Here is a 24093-nt window from a genome sequence, read left to right on the forward strand (position 1 = left end):
ACATGATAAATACTGCAACTGTTACTCAGGGTGACTGGATTCTGAAACTGAGGGATCCAGCTAGAGGCTTTAGGCTCCTTTCTGATCCAGCCAGGCTATAAACTCTGTTTACATAAGAATGGCTCCCAGCTGTGGGGAAGAAGGAGGGAGAACACAGTTCCCACTCCAGGGTGTCAGCTTCTCTAGCAGAGAACTTCCCCCAAATATCTGCCCTTGTGTGACTCTCCCACGCTTAAAGGTCTGGACAGCATGCCAGGGTAATGATCACCCACTCCCCTCCCTGACCGGAATGCACATGTGGCAGGAGATGTGGCCCAGGGGGTTCCAGGCAGGATACACGTGATTGCAAGATAGCCTATATGTGTTCTCGATGATGCCCTCTTCACTGACATCCACAAAGATCTGCTGCCCACACACGGCACACACACTGTCCGAGAGGTGTTTGGTAGGCATGCCCGACTCGCTGTAGAACTGGGAGAGAAGAACAGGAGGAAAAGACAGGAAAAGTGTGAGAATCAGCCCAAGTAGGACGGTACCACAAAGGCCTTTGGGTCTTCTGAAGAGGAGGCCAAGCAGCAGGGGGAGGAGGCCCCACAACTATAGAACATCTTTTATAGGCCCAATCACCTCATCTGCTGGGTGGATAGGGAGAAAAGGACAGACCAGTGATGGGTTGGGAGGTCAGATCTAATAGGACTTGAGCACTGGGATGGTCAGCACCAGGAACAAGGAGACCAGGAGGTAGAAGGACTCAGGGCTGGTGATCAGGACCTATGTCAGATAAGCCACTCTGTGGCCACACTATGTTTCCATCGGAGATGGACAACATCTCTTCTCTAAGATTCAAAACAGTCAGATATCCAGTGCAATGTTGGTTTGGTGACAAGGGCATTCCCAAACATCTGCCACAGCAACAAAAGAAGTTTGATCCTTTTGAATAGCATCTGGCATGATGTCTCAAACTGCCACACACTTTGACCATTCATTAATGTCATTTCAAGTAATTTAAAGAAGTAAAAATATCAAAAAACTTCAGGTATACAGATATTTATTTAAGTATTATTTATCATTAAAGAAGAGTTTAGCAATTCCTCAATAACTTAAACAGAATGATTGTATGACACAACAATTATTACACCTTACATTTTAGTCATAAAAATCATGAAATTCTGGGCAGCCTGGGTGGCTCAGTGGTTTAGCATCGCCTCCAGCCCAGGGCCTGATCCTGGAGACCCGGGATCGAGCCCTGCATCAGGCTCCCAGCATGGAGCCTGCTTCTCCCTCTGCTGTCTCTGCCTCTCTGTGTGTGTGTGTGTGTCTCTCATGAATAAATAAATAAAAATCTTAAAAAAAAAAAATCATGAAGTTCTGATGCATGCTACAATGCATGAACCTTGAAAACATTAGGCTAAGTAAAATGTCAGACGCCACAGGACAAATATTATATGATTCCATTGATATGATGAAATATATAGAATCAGGCAAATTCATAGAGACAAAAAGCAAGCTAGAGGTGGCCAGAGGCTAGGAGAAGGGAATGGGGAGTTATTGCTTAATGGGCACAGTTATTGCTTGGGATGATGAAAAACTTTGGAAATGGTGATAGCTGCACAATATTGTGAATGTAACTAAGCACTGAACTGTACTTTTAAAAATGGCTAAAACAGTGGGTTTTAGGTTACATAATAGAAAAACCCATAAAATAATAAAAAACAGGCAAAGAAATGGAAATAACCATGCATGACCCAGAATAGGAGAATGTCTAAATAAATTTAGTACACACTCAAGGGACTTAACTGGTGAGTTCATTGAAGGCTGAGATGTAACAATAAGTGGCAAAAAGTAGGGACAAAACTGGAGGCACAACATGATTGGTGTTGTATGTAAAGACAAGCCCAAATCTATACAAGAGAAAAGATCAGAAAGAAATATCAGTATGTTTACGCCAGTGATGTTTTGGCAGTAGGATCATAGGTGATGTGGTTTTTGTGCCTACTTTTCTGTACTCAAATTTTCTTTAATGAATATATATTACTTTTAAAGATTATTTATTACCATACTTAATTATAACAGATAACCAATTCCATGCTCCAAAAAGAAATTACAAGTTTTGCATAATTTCCTTGTGGTTTATTGTTACATAGTTAAATAGCATTTCCCCCTTACTCCAAGGAGAAAAAGACTTGAAATTTATTTGTTGACATTTTCTAAGACCTACTGTTTTTTCCTTTCCTTTGCCTTAAGAACTGTGGTCTAGGAAAGTGTCTGTTAGGCTCCTAGTTTCTGGAGTTCTCCCCATGAGGCTAAAACATGGCAACAGGCAGGCAGGGTCAAATCCCAGTGTTTCAACAGAGCCATTGGGTAAGCTGTCAAATCATGAAGGCCTCGCACCCCCAGGGCTCACAGAAATCACACAGGAAGAGACTGTATCAGAAGATACTGAGGCCAAACTGGGGAAGATACAGGGAGGCCGGACCCCTCCATAGAATAAGCTCAAGGGAGACCTATGCTTTACCTGCATCGGGCAGACCTAACTGCAGTCTTCTGTCACATACTAGCTTGATGAACTTGAGCAAACCATCCAGATCCTTCCTTCCTTCCATCAAATATATACTGGGTACCTACTAATATACACTGGGTACCTACTAATATATACTGGGTACCTACCTACTAAGGTAGGCATAGGTATATATATACCTACAAATATGTACTGGGTACCTACCTACTAAGCAGTAGCAGGCACTGGACTAGGGGAGTCCAGTGGGATATAATGCTGGAAGAAGAGAGACTCGGCCTCTCTCCTATGGAACCTACAACTACAGGAGAATGACAGTAAAGGGCTAAGAAAGGGGTTGCTAACTAAGCCTAGGTGCTATGAAGAGGCTTCTTTGAGGGCGTGACATTTGAGGCTGAGAGGTAAAGGGCAGTGGGAGTTAGCGAGAGGAAGAAAGTCAGCAGGAAGAAGGAAGAGGCCACAAAGCAGAAAGGAGCCTGGTGGGCTTGAGAAACTGAACGGAACCTCATGTGGCTAGAGTTGTGACAAAGAGGAAAACAGTAACACCTTATTGGCCACATGAAGAATTTTGGACTAGAAATGGAAAGTCACTGGAGGCATCTGAACAGACTCAAATTTTTAGAAGATCACTCGGTCTGTGTGAAAAATGGGCTGCAGAGGGGGGCCAACATGGATTCAGAGAGCAGCTAAAGTCTCTGTTTTTTAATTCTTTAAAAGCAAGAGATGCTGGAGATCTAGGCCAAGGTGGCAGTCTGGGCTAATTTAATGGCAATAAAAATAGAAAGGTGTAGACAGACTGGTGATGCTAAACAGCTGAAAACTAAAGATCTGGTAGAAAAGTTCTGGATTAGAGGTCATAGAAAGTCATAGAAAAAGTCATAGAAAAAGAAAAGGGAATGCCTAGGTGAAGTGCAGAGAAGGTGCTTTAGGTCTGAGCTCAGAGGAACAGTAGCATTCACGGGGAGGAAGAGTTAGTAGAGACAGAAGGAAAAGCAGGATACAGAAACATTGCAAAAGCCAATGACAACTGCTGAAGTCAGAATGAGTGACACAGAGTCACTGGTGACCTGAGTAAAAGCCATTTTAGAAGAAGGTTTGAGCCACACCAATTTAGAATAGGCTAAAGAGTAGGTGAATGGTAATCAAAAGGAGACTGGACTTTCTCTAAGTTTAGCTGTGAAGCACAGGAAATGACTCAGTAGCTAGAGAAGAAAGTGGGTCAAAAAAAGTTTTTTGAAAAAGAATGCTTAACAGGTTAATGGGAAGAGCCCAGCAAAGAGGGAGAAGATGAAGGCACAGATAAGAAAGTTAAGTATATAGCATAATGGGTCCCGGAGAAGGAAGAAGGTATGGAGTCCACAGCTAGGGCAAGGTGGGCTTGTGATGGAAGAAAGGACCTTTTCTACAGTGTAACTGGAAGGAAGCAGATGATGGGTACTAATATGTGAGTAGAAAACCCCAGCACAGGAGCCTGCACATAGGTACTCAGGAAATAAATAGGAGTTGCCTTCCACACCACTGAATATCAGAGAATGTGTGCACCATGAGAGCCCTGTGAGCTCTTCCAGTCAGCCCCTCCCTCAACAGGAGAGGACAGAGGAGGAGCAGGACAGCCTCACCTGAAGTCAGAGAGAACTGGTGGCAGAGCTGAGTTGGGGCCTCGTCAGGCTCAAACAGATGATTTTGAAAAAACTTGTTGAAAAACAGAATAAAATACCCATTTCTCAGGGTTCTAAGACACAAGATTCCAGGTCACAGAGTGGTCTGAGATGACTTCAGACAACAGACAGCCTCCAAGAGAGAAGTGGCATATGCTGGCGATTAAGGATTTGTCTGTTCTGTGTCTTGCTCCGTGTGTTGGGTATGATGAAGATACAAAGAAATCCTATAGGGTCTCTGTGCTCCAGGTGACTATAAATATAAAATATATAGCTTTCTAGAAGAGCAGTATTGTACAATAGGTATACTTGATAAATGTTAGCTACCGTCATTATCCTCTCCTTAAGTGCCATGAGCCAGGCTACTCTGCAGAGATCTTTACGTGATGCATTTACTCCTTACAACACTTTATGTCTGGTAATGTTATTACATCCGAGAAAACGAGATCAGAGAAGTAAAGTAACTTGCTCCAGAGTACACAGCTAATTAAAAATTGATTAGAATTTGAAACCAGGTCCATCTGACTCTAACCTCTGGCTTTTGCTGCTACTTCAGAGCAGATGAATGGGCAGCTAGTTATGTCCTAATGTTATCTGGGGTGCAGAAACTCAGAAGAAAAAAAAGTGTGAGGCAGGACATGTGGCCCAATGGAGCACAAACTATGCGTCACTACTCTGTCTGCCCAACAGGTCTCTTTGAAGGAAGAGCCCCATAAAACAAGCTTATTTCACAATCCTCTGTCCTCCACCCCCGCCCCAACATGACTTTTGGATGTGAATGGAAACTATAATGACTGGCTGTCACAAGCTTATGACCTCCCAGTGACTGGCTGAAAAAAAAAAAACAAACATCATCTAAGGTTCCTTTAACCGAAGAGTTACTATAGTTCATATTATAATTTCTCCATGTAAGACAAAGCAGCTATAGTGTAGAATTACCAGAGTAGTGTAGAATAATGAAAAGGAATTGAGAATGTATATTGATACAATTGTAAACCCCATCATTTCATTTCTAGGAACCCTGAAATTAATTAATCACAGATCTGTGGGCAAATTGAACTCCAATCAATAAAAAAATTTTTTTTATATTAATCACAGATCTTTGTAGGTCAAACCACTCAGAGGGGGATCAAGAGATGAATGAGATCTAGTTCCCCACCAGGTAGGTAGAACACTCCAAAATGAACCATAACTCTCTGGGTTTGGAGCTATGACCACAGAATGTACAAAATTCTATGAAAAACACCTAGGACTGAAAATGTGGCATATACACACAATGGAATTCTTTTTTCTAAGAGGCTACATGCGCGCGCACACACACACACACACACACACACACAAGGAGATTATTTATTTAGCAACCTCCCCTTTTTAAAGTAGGCTCTATGCCTAGAGTAGAGACCAGGGCAGGGCTCAAACTTACAACCCTGAGATCAAGAATCAGTCAACCAACAGAGCCACCCAGGTGCTGCGATTTATGGCTCTTTTAAAATTGAGTTATACAATGAAATATTATTCAGTCCGAAAAAAGGAAATTCTGACTCTGCTACGCCATGGGTGGACCTTGAAACATTACACTGAGTCAAATAAGCTAGTCACAAGAGACAAATATTGTGTAAGTTCATTTACACAAGGTACCTACCTAGAGTGGTCAAATTTTATTTTTAAAATATTGTACTTGGGCAGCCCCGGTGGCGCAGTGGTTTAGCGCCGCCTGCAGCCCAGGGTGTGATCCTGGAGACCCTGGATCAAGTCCCACGTCCAGCTATCTGCATGGAGCCTGCTTTTCCCTCTGCCTGTGTCTCTGCCTCTCTCTCTCTCTCTCTCTCTCTCTCTCTCTCTCTGTGTCTCTATGAATAAATAAATAAAATCTTTAAAAAAATAAATAAAAAATAAAAGATTGTACTTATTTATTCATGAGACACACACAGAGAGAGGCAGAGACATAGGAAGAGGGAGGAGAAGCAGGCTCCCTGTAGGGAGCCTGATGCAGGACTCAATCCCGGGACTCCAGTACCATGCCCTGAGCCAAAGGCAGATGCTCAACCACTGAGCCACCCAGGTGTCCCTAGAGTGGTCAAATTTTTAGAGGCAGAAGCAGAATGGTTCTTTCCAGAGGCTGTGGGGAAAGAGGAGTATGGAGATATTATTTAAAGGGTACAGAGCTTCAATTTTGCAAAATGATGAGTTCTATGGATGGATGTGGTGATGGTTGCAGAGCATGTAAATGACTTAATGCCACTGAATTATAGACTTAAAAAATGGTTAAGATAGCAAATTTTATGTGTAGTTTACCATAATTTTTTTTAAATGACTAAGGCAAAAAAATAAAAAAATAAAAAAATAAAATAAAATGACTAAGGCTTGAGCAGCCCCGGTGGCCCAATGGTTTAGCGCCACCTTCGGCCCAGGGTGTGATCCTAGAGACCCAGGATCGAGTCCCACATTGAGCTCCCTGCATGGAGCCTGCTTCTCCCTCTGCCTGTGTCTCTGCCTCTCTCTCTGTGTGTCTCTCATGAATAAATAAATAAAAATCTTTAAAAAATAAATAAATAAAAATTAAATTAAATTAAATTAAATGACTAAGGCTCCTACTTAGAAGTGAGCAGTGGTAGAGCTAGTAAAGGCTGCACTTGGTCATACCTAGCACATTGTGAAAGTTTGATAAATAACAGTTGCTTAAATAAATGAGAAAGAATAAGTTGGCTAACAAATGCATGGAAGGCTGGAATGTCCTAGCTTCCTCAAACTGCCATGACCAAACCACTGATAGGTTGTGGCTTCAAGACCAGGGATGTTCCTGAAATTTAGGTTGCTGTGGTTCACAGCCCCAGGTGTTCGTTCCTAAGTAGACCACACCCCACTTGACCAAAGACCAGGGCAGAAATAGGGGAGTCCTGGAATTCTCAGGTTTGAAAGAACTGTAAAGGTAGTGTAGTCTATCCCTTTATCCCAAACTGGGAGTTGAGTTTCTTCCTCCCTATTCCTGCCTAGTCTTATCTGTGGGCATCCTGAGCACTAGCAGAAAACCTGCTGCTAAATCTCCACATTAGCTATGGAAAACAATGAACGAATCAACTCCTCGCAATTCACCCTGTACTGTCACAAGCCATCCTAGTCTTCCTATGACCCACTCCCTTCCCCTGGAAATGGGGGCTTGGGAAACAGAAAACTGTTAGATTTAGGGTCAACAAGGTCACATTCTATTGGACAGGAGCTGGATTGAGCAGCTTCTCTGAAAGAGATAGACATTCTCAATGTCAAGGACCTAGAGAAAAGGTAGATCTTCAGAGATACTAGGATTCAGAAGGCTGGCCTGAGGTACAGACAAATTTTTATCAGAACACAGATTCTAGATCTAGACATCTAGAGGACAGTGGTTGTCTAGATATGGATTCCAGGTGGCATGTGCTAAGATGGCACCTGCTACATAGAGGTAAGTGGAGAGTTGGATGAGACAGGGTCTGAAAGCCTGGGAAAGCAGGTACCCTGCTATGTCAGATTAACTTCATTCAAGTATTCATGCTTATTTTCCTCTAATAAAGTACAGTGTGATTGTTTGATCCTTGTGTTCTTGTGCTATTAGGAGGTATAGAGAGGTATTTGGATTCATCCTTGGGCCAGACTATTAAAGAATGAGCATCAGGTATTGGGGGTAAGCACGGAGAACTCACAGAAGGAAGGAGAATATGAAGAGTCAAGAGCTGGTGCTTGAGGCACTCTCCACCCTAATGAATAATTCTCCCACCAGGTCTCTCAGTGATGCTGGAATTTATCATTATTAGGGAATAATTACCTTAATAAGGATTATCATTTGTAATCAATGGAACATACAATAATCCTTCCCAAAAGCATGGAAAGAAGTCCAGCTCAAATTCTATTTTTGGGAAGCCAATGTAATGATTCCATCTCCTATAGGAGAAGCTAACTAGTGGATCAATTCTGAGCTCAGTTCCATTTGGACTGAAGAGGGTTTTGTACACTGGTTATTAGTGACCCACCTGAGGGAATTAAGGCTATGCTTAAACTGGCAGCTGATAATAATCTTGAGATAAAATTGGCAACAACCTGGGAAAAACAGAGAATTGGCCCATAAAAAAAAAGAATGAGAAGAAAAAGAAATCACAAGAGGGTACAGGGCAGGATACTGGCAAGAGTCACTTTGAAAAGCTGAGTGTGCCAAAGAAGCAGACTTCAAGAAAAGTTGTTGAAAGTAGACAACTGAATGTCTGGAAATCTCTTCTGGACAGTGAAGTAGTTAAAGGAAGAGCTGAAGTCTACACCAATAGATGAGAGACCATGAAACGTAGCTAAAACACAAGACAGTTGTTCAAACAAGAATCTAATGGGCTGTCTATAAGTGACCCAATACACTTTGTTTCCTTTTAATCTATTATAGAAGAAACAAAAATAGTCCCATGACCCTGAGAAACAAAATCCTATATCTAAAACTGTACTTGATGAAAGTTACCCAAGGTGATGGCTGCGTATTCTGCTTAACCTGAACTGCCCAAAGCCTACCAGTCCATGGCACAAGTGAGACTGCAACAGCTCTGATATAAAATGTGCACAGCAAATATCCTCCCACCTACAAAACTGCCTCAAACTTTCGAAGATTTCCTGAAGTCCTCATACAAAGGCGCCAATCCTTTACTGTGCTTCTCAGTTGGTCTTCATTGGTATCTGCTGCCCCAAGAAAACCCTGACATTCTCCTAAGGTTTCTTTCTAAACTGCCAAACCTTATGTTGCAAGAACTTCTGAAGGCCTTTCAGATCTCCTGTGTCAGACAGAACCACACGCATTTTAGCACAGAACTGGAGAAATGTTCATTAAACTTGGAAATATTCCTTTTTGGGTGGGGCCTTCTAATGAGCTGACACTGAGATGAGGAGTACTTCTTTGTTCACGTAATTATAAAGAGAATGCATTACTTTTACAAGCAGCAAAACAACAAAGACACATTTCCATTTTGAAAAAAAGAAATAAGAATATTGACTTGGGTTTCCTAAGACTGCCTGTTACTTTACTCACATTTAAGCTTGAAGACTCTCTCCCTGGTCTCCACCTTGTAGCATTTCCTAGATCAGTGCAAGTATACCAGCCAAGGAGTGGCTCGCGTTAGACATGTCAGCTTTGATATATACTTTCCTTCAATCTCCAGAACTAATCTATATCCAAGATTAATCCTAGCCAAGTCCTAGCAAACGCACTTCCAAAATACTTCTCAAATGGCCTGGATCTCTCCCTTTGCACCACTTCTTCCCTAACCCAAGCTACCTTCATCTTGCCCAGATTACTGCGACTATCTCTTAGTCCACTCTAAGCTGTGGACCCCTCTCCAATCCCTTCTCAACCCAGCAGCCAGAATGATCTTTTCAAAGTGCAAATCTGAAGATGTCATTTTCTATCTTAGCCTCCCAGGGCTTTTAGCATAAAAACCACAATCTTTCGTTTGGCCTTCAAGGCTCTTTCTAGTTTAGCTTCTATTTCTCTAGATACTTCCAGTACATTCTCAGCCATATAACCACACTGGCCTTAGTTCCTCCAAATGGCTACCCTTTTTCTCACTACAGAACTCCTATCTACACATGCTGTTTGCTCTCTCTGACGCCCACATCACTTCCCATTTCATCTAGTTAACTCCTACATGTCAGCTCCCCCGTCACTTCTTTAGGGAAGCCATCTCTGAGCCCCAAGACTAGGTCCAAATGCCATTACTGCATTTGTTCACAGCATTGTGAACCTTTCCTTCAAAGTATTTATTAAAGTTATAATTTTATATTGGTATGTTCATTACTTTAATTCTCATCTCTGCCACTAGGGCATAAACTCCATCTGGGCAAGGACCATGTACTCCTTTGTAATTCCAGCACAAGCCCAGTGTCCAGGCACATAGGAGGCGTTCAATAAATATCTATTGAATGAATGTCAACTTCCTGAATGGTCAAGCAGTTCTTTTCCTACAAGTGGCCCTAAAGTTAATAATTTCAGGGTACATCTGATATCTGGTTTTCCAAATTTTAAGGAAGAAATCTCCAAACACACTACTGATATCTTGAAGGATTTTTTAAGGTTTATCTCTTCCATCAAACAAGTAATGCTATGCTGACCTCTTTGGAAGTGGTGGGAGGCAATATGAAAAGCCCAGGTGAACTTACCCCTATGGTAGACGCCATGTAGTCTGCACACATTTCTGCAAAGTCTCGCTCAAGAACCCCATAGTAGAGGCCATAGAAGAGGAGAGAAATACCAAAGTCCATGGCATCTTCTGGTTTGATCCTGTAAGGGAAGCAGCATGGCTTGTAAGGCCTGCCCTAAGACACAACTGCTTTGGATCACTACTCCAGAACACATAGTGAGGCACCTAAAGTCAGAAGCTTTAAAGGCTAAAGCAAGTGTAGGCAAAACAAGACCAATTCCAGCCTGCTGCCTGTGTTTTATATGGCCTGTCGGTACCGTTTGAACAGGTTAGCACCGTGAGCTACAAAACCAAGCCAGGGTATGGCCTATTGCTCCTCTTCCCCACTCCGTCCCCAGTGCCTACCTCCTCCAACTGGCAACCACACCTTGTAGCTGTCTAGGGCCCACTCTGGTTGGCACCTAAGTGTTGAGACTCCACTGCTGGAAATCACTGTACACCAACCAGTAGAATTTCAGTCTGGAAGCGGAAACTCACCAAGTTGCCTCACCTCCAGCCAGTGCCCAAGTTGAAATGGCTGGGCAAGGGCACACCAGGATCTGAGCTGTCACTGAATAGTAAGTGAAAATAATCCCAGTGGTCACATAAACCCTTGTCAGACTCCTCCTGAGAATGTCTCATTTGATGGCAAGTGGGCACAAAGTATGCCCCAGATCTGAGAGAGCCTATCCATCAAACAAGGTAAGGCAAGGGAAGAGTTTCCCCTCTTGTTATACTCTATATCATCCTAGACTTTGCCTTTTGTTCACAAAGCCTAAATATTATTTGGCCCTTTACAGAAAAAGTTCACCAACCACAGCTTTAGAAGATAAAGATAAAATTAGTAAATCTACACATACCAGTTACTATAAAATTTTAAGTTGTATCTATACATATTCTGTATCATGTCATCAAAGTTAAATTTTGGTTCAAGAGGCGCCTGGGTGGCTCAGGCAGTTAAGTGGCTGGCTCTTGATTTCAGCTCAGGTCATGATCTCAGGGTCCTGGGATTGAGCCCCACATGGGGCTCCCTTCTCAGCAGGGAGTCTGCCTCTCCCTCTACCTCCCACTCATGCTTATGCTCTCTTAAATAAATAAATAAAATATTTTTTAAAATTGGGGGTCCAAGTCTACTAAGGACAGAGATCTTGCCTATACATTAGCAGGCTTGTTTTAATAATTCCAAGGACCAATAATTTGCGACCTTCAGTCTCTGAATGTTCATTACAGAAAACAACCTTTGTTAAAAATCTGTACCAGGAACTGTATAAGTTCACTTAAAGTTGTAACTTATATTTATCTTAATAAGCTGAGTTTATTATCAATCTTGTAATATTTAACCCACTAGACATCATGATCTTATACCAATTAACCTGATTAGTAGCATAAAAATGGTCATGATTCTCAATTCTGTTTTTCTTGTATATTTTTTTTCTTGTATAGTTTATGTAAGTAAAAACAAACTATAATAACAGAATAACTATCTTCAATACAATGTAGCATCTTTTTTCTTCCTTTTTCTTTTTTTAAAATAGGCTCCGGGGATCCCTGGGTGGCGCAGTGGTTTAGCGCCTGCCTTTGGCCCAGGGTGCGATCCTGGAGACCCAGGATCGAATCCCACATCGGGCTCTCGGTGCATGGAGCCTGCTTCTCCCTCTGCCTATGTCTCTGCCTCTCTTTCTCTCTCTCTTTGTGACTATCATAAATAAATAAAAATTAAAATAAAATAAAATAAAATAGGCTCCATGCTGGATACTGCAGGGCCTGAACTCACGACTCTGAGATCAAGACCTGAGCTGAGGGATGTCTGGGTGGCTTAGCAGTTGAGCATCTGTCTGCCTTTGGCTCAGGGCATGATCCCGGGCTCCGGGGATCAAGTCCCGCATCAGGCTCCCTGTGAGGAGCCTGTTTGTTTCTCCCTCTATGTCTCTGCCTCTCTGTGTGTCTCATGAATAAATAAAATCTTTAAAAAAAGGAAAGAAAGGAAAGAAAGGAAAAGAAAATAAAATAAAAGAAAAGAGAAAGAAAAGAGAAAGAAAAAAGAAAAGAAAAGAAAAGAAAAGAAAAGAAAAGAACGAAAGAAAAGACCTGAGCTGATATTGAGAGTCAAATGCTTAACCGACTGAGCTACCCAGGCACCCTACAATGCAGAAATCTTTTTAACCACACAGATTAGGAAGATATCTGGAAATATCTTGGTTTTCTTTGATGGGGCTTGTTGGACTCTACACTGATGAATTCCGATAAACCTCTGTGAAACCTGTTTATGCTTTTAGCCTATACTACTTCTAGAAGAAAGAATTCCATGGGTATTCTCTCACTTTATAAAGTAAGGACTTACTCTTTTCAGTTTTTTTTTTTTTTTTTTTTTTTTTTTTTAGATTTTATTTATTTATTCATGAAAGACACAGAGACAGAGAGAGAGGCAGAGACACAGGCAGAGGGAGAAGCAGGCTCCACACAGGGAGGCTGATTAGGGACTCGATCCCGCGTCTCCAGGATCATGACCTGAGCTGAAGGCGGTGATAAACCGCTGAACCACCCGGGCTGCCCACTCCTTTCAGTTTCAAAGAGACTCTACCTACAGTGTACTAGATTTGGGAAAGAGGCCAATCTGAATCCTCAATCTCTAGCTTCGAGTGCCCAGCCTTAGGCTTAGGATTCCTCATGATCCACAGCCCACAATCCCCATCAACTCAGTCAGGAGACCACATTTCCACTCTCATCTGCCCTGCTTGATCACTATACCCTACAGTCTCAGAGTCTAGGATTTCTTGGTTTCTGCCTCAACTGGGAGTGGGGGGACCTGTATGCTGGTATGAATCTTTTTGAAATCATATGACAATATGAAGCAATAGCCAGAATCTGACTCCTGATAATGTATCCTTAGAAGCAACAGAGCAATGTTATCTGTGACAGCACAATATTGAAAAACACCGTAAGTGTCCAACAATGCGGTAAGAGTTAAATGTTCACAGGTTAATTTTCTAAAAAACTATTTTCTTAGAAATCTGATAAAAGGGGAATTTCAGCTATGTGACAAAGCAACAATGTGTTAAATATAACCGATGCTTATTACACTGCATCTGGACTGTGAGATTCTTAAAACTGGATGTGTTCCTGGAAAGGTGGAGAAGCTTCTGGGCCATCCATCTGTTTGGTCTCATTCTCTCACATCTCAGCCCTGGAACTACTGTGAGGACTCCTACAGATACCACTCTGCTGTTTCCTGCCCTGTATACTTCTAGATGAACTTGTTAGCAGGTGTGGCCAACTGTATCACATGAGTTTGACGGTCTAGTCCAGGGGTTGACAAACTTTTTATGGAAAGGACCAGGTAGTAAGGATTTTGAGTTTTGTGGCCCAAATAGTCTCTGCCACAAATATTCAACTCTATTATTGTTATACTGCAGAAACAGTATATACATAAAAATGAGTGTGACTGTGTTCCAGTAAAAAACTTTCTTTATTTTATAAAAATAGGAAGTAGGCCAATTTGGTCCACAGGACAGCTTACCAACTCCTAGACTCCCTGAACATAAGACCACTCAGGTAGAGTGGACATTCCAATAAACAGTACTTTCATGGACAAGGAAAATGACTCTGTTAGGATGATGGAGTTATAAGTAACTGGCTATAATCATTATTACACTTACCTTTGTGATACTTTTCCATTAAAATATAGGTTCTTGGAAAATATAACCAATGATTTGGGACTCTAACTCTATATATCCAGACATTCCTTTCTCTTTGCCAGCACAAATCATGGAGGGCCAACCTTCCCATTCCCCAAAGTCCAAGTCTCCTACTATCCTGGATGCCATGTCCCCCTTGTTAATAATCAGGACTTGGCTCTAGGAAGAAAAGTATATCACATCAGCCCCTCCTCCCCAAACACAAGTGAAAACAAAAGCAAAGAGTACTTACTTGAATAATAAATTGAGACCAAAGAGGGTAAACATGACAGCCATGTAGCCAACAATGCCAGTGGCATAGCTGATTTTATAGATCAACAGGAACCACTTATAAACCAACCTGGAGAAAGGAGAGAAAATTAGCAAAGCTGACATGGCAACTCTGGCCTAGGAGCTTCTGGATTACCAGAATCTCTTACTCTTACATTACTGGGGACATCAGGTTATTTGCTTAGGACTTACTGAGCAACTTTAGTTACTGTCCAGAGCTGGTCACTCCCTTAATTGCAGAAATACCTCTCCATACCAGGGAGCTAATGCTTTATATTTTCCCAGTCCCAGACCAAGGAAAGAAAAGAGAGCCTTAAAAGAAGGTTTTAGCCTCAAACAAAAAAAAGCATAGCTGACCACAGACAGCTATGTCCTCTCAAATTCAGATCAGCTGGATAAAGAAGTGAAAATTAGTAACTACAGCTATGCTTAGATGGGAACAGATGGTGAAGGTCAGCTGTTCATTAGGAAAGAGAATTCAAGGGAAGATGAAAAAGAGGTAAAATCAGCTATAGGCTTTCCCCCTACTTTAAAAAAAAATTTATTTATTTAAGTAATCTCTACACCTGACATGGGGCTCAAACTCTTGACCCTGAGATCAAGAATTTCACGTTCTTCCGACTGAGGCAGCCAGGTGCCCCAGGCTTTTCCTACTGGGCATGGTTAACCTGAATACTGCTTTGCTCCCATCTACAGGCCAATAATGAATTAGTGTCTAATGAATTTGCTTCCGAAATGATTTTCTTTCTGGAGAAGAAGGGATAAGAAAGGAGACACTCAAAGAATACCTTTGAATGGATTTGTGTGATGGTGGTGGTAGTAGGGTCATACAAAGCTCTTGAAGGAGGAGCAATGCTCTCCAGAATCCAAAGAAAAGCAGTGTGAAATCTGGTTGGTTGACCCCAGCCAGGTTCAGAGAGGAAAGATGGTTCCCTGAATGTATCAGAGCCTTTTAAATGCCATGCAGGTCCTTGATATCAGCAACGACTACTCTATTTGTGGTGAAAGCAAATGAGAAATTCACTTGAATAAACAGCTCAAGCCTGTCTGGCTCCTGAGACCACATTACCACCAACCTTGCTGGGCTGCAGGGAGGAAGCTCAAGGTCCCTACCTATGAGTCCCGTTGTGGCTAAGCAAGCAGTGATGAGTTCTCAGGCAAGGGAAAGGCCCCAAACATTTTGTAGTGCCTGCCCTCAGAAACCACACAATGCTCCATTATCCAGAGTTTGTACTCATCAGATATGAGTGAGATGGTGGAAAGGATGTGGAATTTTAGGCAGTATCTGGATTAAGTGAGTTTTATTAGCTGGGTAATTCCAGGTAAATCAAATCACCACTCTTAAGGTAAGTTTACTTATTTGTAAAATGGGGAAACCATGATACCTTCCTCAATGGATTGTACAGAGCCCATTCCTGGTGTATATAACACATGCTCAATAAATGCTGCATGACTCAGGATGGATGTTTTAAGAAAGTGCTTTGAAATTATAAAGCATTATCAAATGTTAGTTATTATCATCAAAAACTTCCCATGTCATAGACATATTTTCAGTCATTTTACCTACAAGTTGATATTGTTACTTACTAACTCTTAAAGTATATTTTTACACCTTTTCTTCATAGTACCCTTTATGAGGTACCAATTATTGTCACATTTCTAGGGATAAAAAATTCAAGGCTCAGAAAGGTGAAGCCATACAGGTCATGTAATTTACAACTGGCAGGGCTGTTTCCAATCCACATCCACCTGGTTCCAGAGTCTCCGTCTTCTGTCATAGCCCTTAATGTAAATTACCACAGCCAGAAAGAGACTTTGGATCACCAACTTCACCTTGAAGATAAATTTTACTGTGTACAAGGAAACTCATAAGGCCAAAATAAGGTTTGCAGTGAAATGGCATAAAATGCATGGGGAAAAGAGCAACTTGCAACTTGGAAGACTTTGGTTCTGGTAGGTACAACTTTGAGGCTGGCTAGTTCTTCTGCTAGGCTCTCCTGGACCTGTACATATGTCTCTCACAGCACTTACCAACTGCACTGAAACAGCTGCTTTCTTGTCCATCTCCTCCATTAAACCGAGCATTCCTTGAGGGCAGGGACCATGTCTTATCCAGTTCTGTATCCCCAGCGCTCAGCACAGGGCCTGACACATAGCAGGTGCTTGTTGAATGAATGAATGAATGAGAAAATCTCTCTTTCTGTCAAGTACAGATATTAAATGACCTCACAAGCTGGTTGGGAGGATCAAACTAGAAATGCATTTGGATAAAACACAAAGAATAATACAGGCAGGGGCTGCTCTGTGACCAAAGAAGGAAATATTATTTGTTGAAAAATTGCAAATTTACTGAGATTCATTCATTCAACAAAAATTCACAGAGTAGACTACTATGTGCCAGGCCCTGTGGTAGGGCCTGGATATACAGGGACAAACAAAATACATGTGGTTCCCGATCTCACAGTTATAGTTTAGTGGGGGAGATAGATACTCAAGATTTTGTGATATAGGGATGCCTGGGTGGCTCAGCAGTTTAGCGCCTGCCTTCAGCCCAAGGTGTGATCCCGGAGTTCCAGGATCAAGTCCCACATTGGGCTCCCTGCATGGAACCTGCTTCTCCCTCTGCCTGTGTCTCTCTACCTCTGTGTGTGTGTGTGTGTGTGTGTGTCTCATGAATAAATAAATAAAATCTTTATAAATAAATAAATAAACAAACAAACAAACAAATAAATAATAAAATCTTAAAAAAAAAGACTTTGTGATATGTTCTGTGTTGGAAAACTATAGGGCCTGTGAAAGAATATAACAGAAAATCTAATTTAGAGATCAGAGAAGGGTTCATAAAAGAAAATAACACTTAAAATGAGGCCACAATGATCACCAGAATTTGCTTACTTTTAATACAGACCTTGATACAAACTCTAAGGCAAGCTATAAGGAAATATTTTGGGGGTTTTAATCTGTGAAGGTGAGTGGGGAGTTCTCCCAATCAGCTTGTTTTGGTGGGGCCCCATGCCAAATAATCTTGGCAAACATATTTTGTTTTTTGTTTTACAAATTATTACAATTACAATTTTTTCAACCTAAACCCACCCCAATCCCATACATTCCAACCCATTTGCTTCAGGAAACCTAGCTCTTCCCCACTACCTAAACTCTCACCTTGGGGTTGTCTGTACTAGTGGTTTTCGCGTGGCTCGGAAGGTGACAAAAGCTGTGACAGCAGAGAAGAAGATCCAGATCACTAGGAACCTCCACCAGTGCAGCTTCACTGTGAAATAGAGGGGAACAACCCACATCTGAAAGAGGGTCACCATCTGAAACACAAACACAAGCACTTCAGCTCTAGCCAGCTCCCTCCACGTTCTATCCACAAGTCCAAAGTGTATCTTGTGCCTGATCTTCTCCTCAATTTCCAATTTTGGACAGAGGCACCTCCTAGTGATCTTAGAAACCTAGAACCATGCCTGACACCTCCCTTTCATTCCTTACCTATCTGTTGTATATATTCTTCCCTTTCCATGTGAGCCCTTGCTATCCCTTGCCTGGCTCACTACAATGACCTCTTTGTTAAGTCTCCCTCTCCAATCTATCCTTCCCAAAAGCACTAGAATGTTATCTCTAACACAGAGTCTTGAACATGTCATTCCCCCGCTTACAACCCTCCAGTGGTCCCCAGCATACAGGCAGTCAAATCCCCTACAACGTGGCCCCAAACTACTGTTTCAAGAGTAACTTTCTGCTACTCTCCATGCTAGTCAGGCTGTCCCCCTCAGGCTAAAACATCTTTTTCACCACCTGCCTTTCTGCCTGATAATATCATAACCAAGACACATGAAGCCTTCAATTTCCTTTCCAGGCAGAATGAGTCGTGACTTTCTAGTGCTCCAAAAGCACTTTCTTTTCTACCATCATTACAGTGCTTATCTAAGCATAATTCAGATTCATTCTCATTCTGAATGTAAGCTCCTTGAGAGCAGTGACTAGGCCATTTCCTATGTGCTAGGAAATGGTCTAGCAGATGACAGGTCCTCAGTAAACTTAGATATGTGAGAAGAAAGTAAAACTAGAACCCCAAAGGGAGGCCTGTTTCCACTGTAAAGAGTGTCTCAGAACTCAGACTTCAGACTCAGCTGAAGAGTTCCAAATGTACAAAATGATTCTGTCAGAAGTTTGGGCTAACCACCAGTCCTCTACTCCCTGGTGCCTCCTAACTCCCTCCACCAGCCATCCCACTTTAACTAGATGTCACTCTGTACGGGTGAGGAGCAGGTGTAAAAAAAAAAAAAAAGTAGCACTTAATGGAAGCTTTCTTCCTGATGTCATCAAATGAAATGAAAGACATTTAAAAGGGGCTGGGCATGGGGACGAGTTATAGAGAGGAAAACAGCAGCTAGTTTTCTGAAGTTCCATAGTGGAGAAAGCTTTTGAGAAAGTATTTACTTCGGGATTTCTAAACCAGTGCTACCTAAACAAAATATAATGGAAGTCACATATGTAATTTTAAGTTTTCTAGTAGTGACATTTAAAAAAGTAAAAAGAAACGTTGGGGATCCCTGGGTGGCGCAGCGGTTTGGGGCCTGCTTTTGGCCCAGGGCGCGATCCTGGAGAACCAGGATCGAATCCCACATCGGGCTCCCGGTACATGGAGCCTGCTTCTCCCTCTGCCTGTGTCTCTGCCTCTCTCTCTCTCTCTCTCTCTCTCTGTGACTATCATAAATAAAATAAAAATTTTAAAATATATATATATAAAAAAGTTGATATGAATTTTTTAAAAGATTTTATATATTTGAGAGAGAGACAGCAAGAGAGAGCATGAGCAGGGGGAGGGGCAAAGGGAAAGGGAGAAGCAGAGTCTCTGCTGACTAGGAGACTAACACAGAACTCGATCCTAGGACGCTAGGATCATGACTCAAGCAGAAGGCAGACACATAACCGACTAAGCCACCCAGGTGCCCTGAAATTATTTTTTTAAAGATTTTATTTATTTGAGGAAGTGAGGGGGTGGGAGAGAGAGCATACATGCAAGCATGGGGTGAAACAAAGGGACAGGGACAAGTAGACTCCATGCTGAGCATGAACCTCAATGTGGGACTTGAGCTCACAACCCTCAGATTGTGATCTGAGCTGAAATCAAGAGTCAGATGCTCAACCAACTGAGCCACGAAGGCACCCCCAGATAAGACTAATTTTAATAATATGTTATTATTTTAATTTAAAATTTTAATTAAATTAAAATTAATTTAATTTTAATAATATTTTTTATTTTACCAATATATCCAAAATAATATCATTCTAACATTTTCTCATTATTAAAATTATTTATGAATTATTTTACTTTGGTTTTGAAATATTTTACTTCGGCTTTGAAATCTGATGTGTACTTTATGGCATATGTTAAGAAAGACTAGTTATTTTTTTTTTTTTTGACTAGTTACATTTTAAGTGTTCAATAGCCATATGGTAATAGTGACTCCCATATTGGGACAGTGCAGCTAGAGCATCTTTTTAGCATTTAGTTGTCTCCTGAGGCTTCTAACAGACTGCTCTGTGGCAAGAAAAAACCTTAGTGTTTTAGTGTTATTTTGTGTAAGAGAAAAAAAAAAAAGAGATATGAGAGGAGAATGGTGACAAGATTCTACTTTGCTTGAGAGCTTACAAATCTATGTGCCTCTTGGCGGGATGAGCACCGGGTGTTATGCTATATGTTGGCAAACTGAACTCCAAAACAACAACAACAACAACAAAAGCAAATCTGTGTGCCCTCTGGTACTGGCTAATGGTCAGTTAACAATGTAGTCTCAGTACCCACTCTACTGTACAGGAACCTTCAAGTGACTCTCTGAATGAAACACCCTAAAATATTCTGGCCTTTTTTTTTTTTTTAACCTTGGAATTCATTCATTCATTTATTTGTTTGTTTGTTTATTATTTTTATTTATTTTTTTAAATTTTTTTTTTGTGTTCAATTTACCAACATACAGAATAACCCCCAGTGCCCGTCACCCAATCACTCCCACCCCCCGCCCTCCTCCCCTTCTACCACCCCTAGTTCGTTTCCCAGAGTTAGCGGTCTTTACGTTATGTCTTCCTTTCTGATATTTCCCACACATTTCTTCTCCCTTCCCTTATATTCCCTTTCACTATTATTTATATTCCCCACATGAATGAGAACATATAATGTTTGTCCTTCTCTGACTTACTTCACTCAGCATAATACCCTCCAGTATTCTGGCCTTATATGAAAAGTGTGGAACCACCAGGATGTACTAACAATGTCTATACCCAAAGAACATTCCAGGGCACATTCTACGAGATGGGAGGAGACCAGGAAAGGACATCACATCAAACCACACATTAAACTAGGGGATAAGAGTGATGCCTGGGTGGCTCAGTTGGTTAAGTGCCCAACTCTTGATTTCAGCTCAGGTCAGGATCTCAGGGTTGTGAGATCAAGCCCTCATGTCAGCATCGTGCTCAGTGGGGAGTCTGAGATTTTCTCTCTCTCTCAATAAATAATTTTTTTTTTTCAAAATCTTTAAAAAAATACTGTAGGGACACCTGGGTGGCTCAGCAGTTAACCATCTGCCTTTGGCTCAGGGCGTGATCCTGGAGTCCCAGGATTGAGTCCCACATCAGGCTCCCTGCATGGAGCCTGCTTCTCCCTCTGCCTACGTCTCTGCCTCTCTGTGTGTCTCTCTTACAAATATATAAATAAAATCTTAAAAAATAAAAATAAAAATAATACTGTAAACTAGGGAATAAGACAACCAGAATCCTGATATTCAAAGGGAGTAAATAAATGGTGGTAGGATGTAGAGAAAAGAGCTGCAGGGTCTTTAGCCTTCATATTGTTTGCTTTAACAGGCTCATAGGGATATTTACAAAACAGGAGGCCCAGAGACTAGAGAAGAATTGAATTACAGAATGTGGTTACATTTGTCTTCTCTGAGAAAAACAAACAAACAAACAAACAGGAATTTCTGGTCTTCTTCCAGCTTTTCCAAAAACTTGGCTGTTGCAAAAAATCCAGCCTGTCCCCTACCAGCCTTTTCCCCATTCCTCACCAATCATCAATGGCATGTTCTGAGGGGGAATCTAGTAAAGATAATTTTCTCTACATGAGCTGTAGCTCTGCCTATTTTGGATGCAGAAAGAGGCAAAGGACCTGGATTCTATTCTGGGTTGAACAAAGGCATAATTGGGAATAAGTCTAGGCATCAGTGTAATAGGAATGAAAAAATTTTGCCTTACTTTGTAACTCTGAGGCTTAAAACCTTAAGGGTGGTAAAGCTACTCAACTCACATCATGAAAGAAAGAGAGAAAAAAAAGGAAAGGAAGAAGGAAAGGGAAGAGGGAGCAATTTAGGGACAGAATTAGGTTTTGTTTTTTTTTAATTTTTATTTATTCATGATAGACACAGAGAGAGAGGCAGAGACACAGGCAGAGGGAGAAGCAGACTCCATGACGGGAGCCTGATGCAGGACTCGATCCCGGGACTACAGGATCACGCCCTAGGCCAAAGGCAGGTGCAAAACCACTGAGCCATCCAGGGATCCCCATAAGAATTAGGTTTTTTTAAACCAGACAGCCAAGTAGATGCCCCAAACACTTGGGTTCTAATTCTGTCTGCTTCCAACTCACTGGATCACCCTGAGGAGGTCCTTCCTCCTTGAGGGAAAGGTTTGGCTTGATTTTTCAAGCCCTTCAAGTTCTAACATACCAAAGTTCTATTAAGTAGCCTTGTATCTCAGATTTCTGGGGAGAGTGAAGGCAGTGTTCATTCACTCATACATCAAGTATTTATTTTGCAAAAAGAAAAAAGAATGCAAAATAAACATGACCCTTAGTCCTTGTCCTCAAGAACCTAACAGACAAGCATCAGGAGAAAAATATACACCAAACCTTTAATTTAACGATTCTATTAATCTTTAGATGCTTTTTAAAACACTGTTTTGTTTTAAAGATTTTTTTTTTAGGTTGGCTCCAAGCCCAGCATGGAGCCCAATATGGGGTTGACCTCATGACCCTAAGATCAAGACCTGAGCTGAGATCAAGAGTCAGACGCTTAACCTATTAAGCCATCCAGGCACCTCTAAAGATTTTTAAGTAATTTCTACATCCACTGTGGGGCTCAAACCCATAACCCCATGACTGAGAGTTACATGCTCCATTGAATGAGCCATCCATGTGCGCCTCTTTAGACACTTTTTAGAAATCCAAATGGAGGCCAGCCCCGGTGGCGCAGCGGTTTAGCGCCACCTGCAGCTCAGGGTGTGATCCTGGAGATCCAGGATAGAGTCCCACGTCGGACTCCCTGCATGGAGCCTGCTTCTCCCTCTGTTTGTCTCTGGCCTTTCTCTCTCTCTCTCTGTCTCTCATGAATAAATAGAATCTTGGGATCCCTGGGTGGTGCAGCGGTTTGGTGCCTGCCTTTGGCCCAGGGCGCGATCCTGGAGACCCGGGATCGAGTCCCACGTCAGGCTCCCAGTGCATAGAGCCTCCTTCTCCCTCTGCCTGTGTCTCTGCCTCTCTCTCTCTCTCTCTGTGACTATCATAAATAAATAAAAATTAAAATAAATAAATAAATAAATAAATAAATAAATAAATAAAATCTTAAAAAAGAAATTTAAATAGAAATCATTAAAGAATGAATAAACAAAGTAGAATGACATAGTGAAATGGAGATTTTAGAATTAAAGAGATCTAGAAATGAATCCCAATATAGCTATTTACTGTATTACCTTAGGTAAGTCATTTACTCCTGATAAGCCTAAATTTTCTGAACTGTAAAATGGGGTTAAGAGCATCTACTCTCAAAAAATTGTATAGCATAAGTAATTAATGCATGGAAAGCTCTTGGAACAATGCCTAACAAGGTAAGCATTTAATGTAAGTAATGTAATAATGTATTCAATATAGTAGCCCTTTTATATAAAATAACAAGCAAAGTGCATAATTCATAGTAAGCATTCAGTAAATGATAGCTCTTATTATGTCTTCACGTGTTCAAAACTGCATAAAGTCAAATGTAATGAGGCAAAGAATGCAATGAGGCGACCAATAACATGTTGAAAGTGCTGAGTTATAATGAAAGAGACAAATATATATATATATATATATATATAAAAGATCAGTGAAACCAAGAGCTGATTGTTTGAAAAGATAAACAAGGTTGATAAATCTGTAGCCAGACACAACAAGAGAGAGGACCGAAGTAAAATTAGAAACAAACAAAAAAGAAGTAACAACCAACACCACAGAAATACAAAGAACTAAAAGAAACCACTACAAAAAATTATATTAAAAAATTCATCTATAGAAGAATTAGATAAATTCCTAGAAACATTCAATCTTTCAAAACTGGATCTGGCAGAAACAGAAAATCTGAGCAGACAAATTACTAGTAATGAAATTGAATCAGTAATAAAAAAAAAAAATAAATAAATAAATGAAAAACCTCCCAACAAACAAAAGTCCAGGACCAGATGGCTTTACAGGTGAATCTACCATTTAAAGAAGAGAAGAGTTAATACCTATTCTCAAACTATGTGAAAAGAAAAGAAAGCTTCCAAATACATTCTATAAGGCCAGCATTACTCTGATACAAAACCACACAAGACACTACAAAAAACAAACAAAAACCAACCAAACAAAACACCTACAGGCTAACATTCAGAATGCACATAGATGCTAAAGCCCTCAACAAAATATCAGCAAACCACATTCCACGAACATTAAAAGGATAATGCACCATGATCCAGTGGGACTTATT

General features: G+C 41.1%; 1 protein-coding gene across 1 annotated transcript in view; it reads right to left on the reverse strand.

Moving 5' to 3' along the window:
* Window positions 1–24093, reverse strand: part of RNF121 (ring finger protein 121) — an 82612-nt gene that overhangs the window by 3349 nt on the left and 55170 nt on the right. The window contains exons 4-7 of the mRNA XM_025459176.3: window positions 17480–17634; window positions 14280–14387; window positions 10333–10453; window positions 338–471 (exon numbers count right to left, since the gene is read on the reverse strand). Coding sequence (XP_025314961.1) covers window positions 338–471; window positions 10333–10453; window positions 14280–14387; window positions 17480–17634 — 518 coding nt within the window. The remainder of the gene's footprint in view (window positions 1–337; window positions 472–10332; window positions 10454–14279; window positions 14388–17479; window positions 17635–24093) is intronic.

This window comes from Canis lupus, chromosome 21, assembly GCF_003254725.2.
Source record: "Canis lupus dingo isolate Sandy chromosome 21, ASM325472v2, whole genome shotgun sequence".
NCBI classification, from domain to species: domain Eukaryota; kingdom Metazoa; phylum Chordata; class Mammalia; order Carnivora; family Canidae; genus Canis; species Canis lupus.